General features: G+C 44.7%; 1 protein-coding gene across 3 annotated transcripts in view; it reads left to right on the forward strand.

Moving 5' to 3' along the window:
• fzd3a (frizzled class receptor 3a) overlaps positions 1 to 757 on the forward strand; it is a gene marked incomplete at both ends in the record, with an annotated part of 15,749 nt that extends 14,992 nt beyond the window's left edge. For 2 of the 3 annotated variants that reach the window (XM_080534553.1, XM_080534551.1), the window contains one exon: positions 499 to 757. In XM_080534553.1, the coding sequence (XP_080390679.1) occupies positions 499 to 757 (259 nt within the window). The remainder of the gene's footprint in view (positions 1 to 498) is intronic. The other variant, XM_080534552.1, reaches the window with a different exon arrangement.
• Positions 758 to 2,460: the final 1,703 nt, after the last annotated feature.

The following is a 2,460-nucleotide window of genomic DNA, read 5'->3' on the forward strand; positions in this document are numbered from 1 at the left end:
TAAAGGTGCCGTAGTTATAAAGACAAATAAGGCAATAGGCAAGATAAGTAAAGTGTCAATAGCTGTAGAGACAAGTGAGACAATCTGGACAATAGTGATAATAGTTGTAAGAGACAAATAAGACAAGAGACAAATGAGGAACTCAAATAGTAACTACGGTACTACTAATAATAGAAATAGCATTGTATTGCACTCAGTGACAGTGGGTATAAGAGGTAGTATTGAGTAAAGTGACTGTGTGCTTAAGGGTAGGTAGGTGTTCTGTTCAGTTGTGGCTGTCAAAGAAAATATATATGCAAGGATGTATGTCTGTACTGTATTGCTGTTAAACGATAGAGGATTTGGCCACCCAATGACCTAGCACAACAGCTGTGTGTGTGTGTGTGTGTGTGTGTGTGTCTGTGTGTCTGTGTGTGTGTGCAGGTGTACCCAGATAACACTCCCCCCTCCCTTCCTCCCTCTCTCCCTCCCTCCCTCCCTCTCTTCCTTCCTCCCCAGCTACACAGCCTGTAGTTTCCGTGGCGCTGAGGACCGCCCGCCCTACGGCAGCATGCCCCGCCTCATCGACCAATCACAGCCCCGCCACTGCAGCACCAACCGGCTGGACAGCCTGTCACGGCACGGCTCCACCCAGCGCCTGGAGACCCAATCACGGCACAGCAGCATCAGGGACCTTAGCAACGCCATCCAGGCTATTCAGAGCGCGCCTGGCAATGGCATCCACAGGGTCCTGGAGGAGGACGGAGCCACGGCCTGAATGACTGATGTCTGAACCTCCCAGACTGTGTTTGGTGACGCCTTAAAATGTCCCCTCAGCCTCACTAAACAGCACTGATGATGATGATGACGATGGCGATGATGATGATGATGATGATGATGAAGACACTGACAGCAGAGGACATTGTAATTGGACCTAAAACAAGAACGAGAGCTGACCTGGTCAAAGAGACAGTGCTGTAGGATGAACTGTTTTGAGGTCTGAGGTTCGAAGGACACTCATATGCTTTCAATGAAGGATGCTGCTCTGGGATCAGTTTCATGGACCTAAGGACCTAATAAAGACTTTGAAGAGCTTCTTATCAGTTACATTCCAGCACTGTTGGGAGGGGGAGGGGGGGGTGGGTTGGGTAGCCAGTTAATCTGGGTCACTCCATTATAGGTTACAAAAGCACATGCTGTCAAGCACTCCTCTACAAAGGCAAATACTTTTCTTTCACACTTTTCCTTTGTTTACCTGTACAAGAACTAGGGCTCTATTTTCCAGCCGGCACAAAAGTCCAAACACAGGCATTATTGGCAGTTGGCTGTAGCGCTGTCTGTCTCGTCTGTGCTCACGTGGGTGGAAGCGTGGTAAATAGAGGCGTGTTTGTGACAATAAGCAGGTCAAGCGCCATCATGTACGCCGCTGACAGTTTTTTTTACGCTACGTTAAATAGCCTATAGTCTTGTGTCCAAAACCACTGTGTTAAACCTAATCTAAATCTGAAATCTACTACTTCATGGTACTTTACTTTTCTATGTGAGTTATTTTCATTGCACTTGGAATGGATGCAGTTGGCAGGGGTGTAATGTACTCTACTGTATGTGATGGGATGAGAGGGAGATGGGAACAGGTGATATGTCGGCCATTTTGAAGTTTCTGCATTCCAGGAGAGAAGCTGAATCCCAAACTCCAGCCTTATAGTTCCAATATGATAGATACTGTGCTCACCCCCCCCCCCCCCCCCTGTTAGATTAGATAGGAGTTCTAGTCCCCCCTTCCCCCTCTACAAAGTGTATACTTACTTGTATAGATAAATGTTAGCCCTAATTTCTTCTAGTGGCATCATATGTGCATAGATGTAAATGGAACATTTTCGGGTACATTTGTGAAATTTGTAATAAACTCTTCAGAAAGATATGTCTGGAATCAGGGTCAGAGCATCTCGTGTGTGTGTGTGTGTGTGTGTGTGTGTGTGTGTGTGTGTGTGTGTGTGTGTGTGTGTGTGTGTGTGTGTGTGCGTGCGTGTGCGCATCTTGTGTATGTGTGTCCTGCAAGAAAAAGAAATGACCACACGCCACTCAGTGAAGCTGTATTTGTAACAGCCCTCCGCTTTATTGAAATACATCGGAGTCAGATTAATATAATGAGTTCTCCACATAAGCGTGGCGGCCAGTTCCATACATTATTTAGTTTGACCTTACACCTTAAATATTTCTGTGCAAAAAGAATCTACATCACCTGTAGTGGGTTATCCTCGGTAAAACTCCCAAACCGTTCAAAATGAGCAAGTCAAAATAAAACAAAACAAACCAAAAACAAAAAATGATTACATCTATAACATGCAAAACTGTACAAATTATTACAAAGCAATCCTAGAAAAAAACGGAAAAAAAACGTAATATGATATGAAAGAGCAAATAATATAGAAGGTATCGTAGATAAGACCTCACTGAAATGCAAAGGCGTTTTTTTGTTTT

The sequence above is a fragment of the Nansenia antarctica genome (genome assembly GCF_963989245.1).
Source record: "Nansenia antarctica genome assembly, chromosome: 1".
NCBI lineage: Eukaryota > Metazoa > Chordata > Actinopteri > Argentiniformes > Microstomatidae > Nansenia > Nansenia antarctica.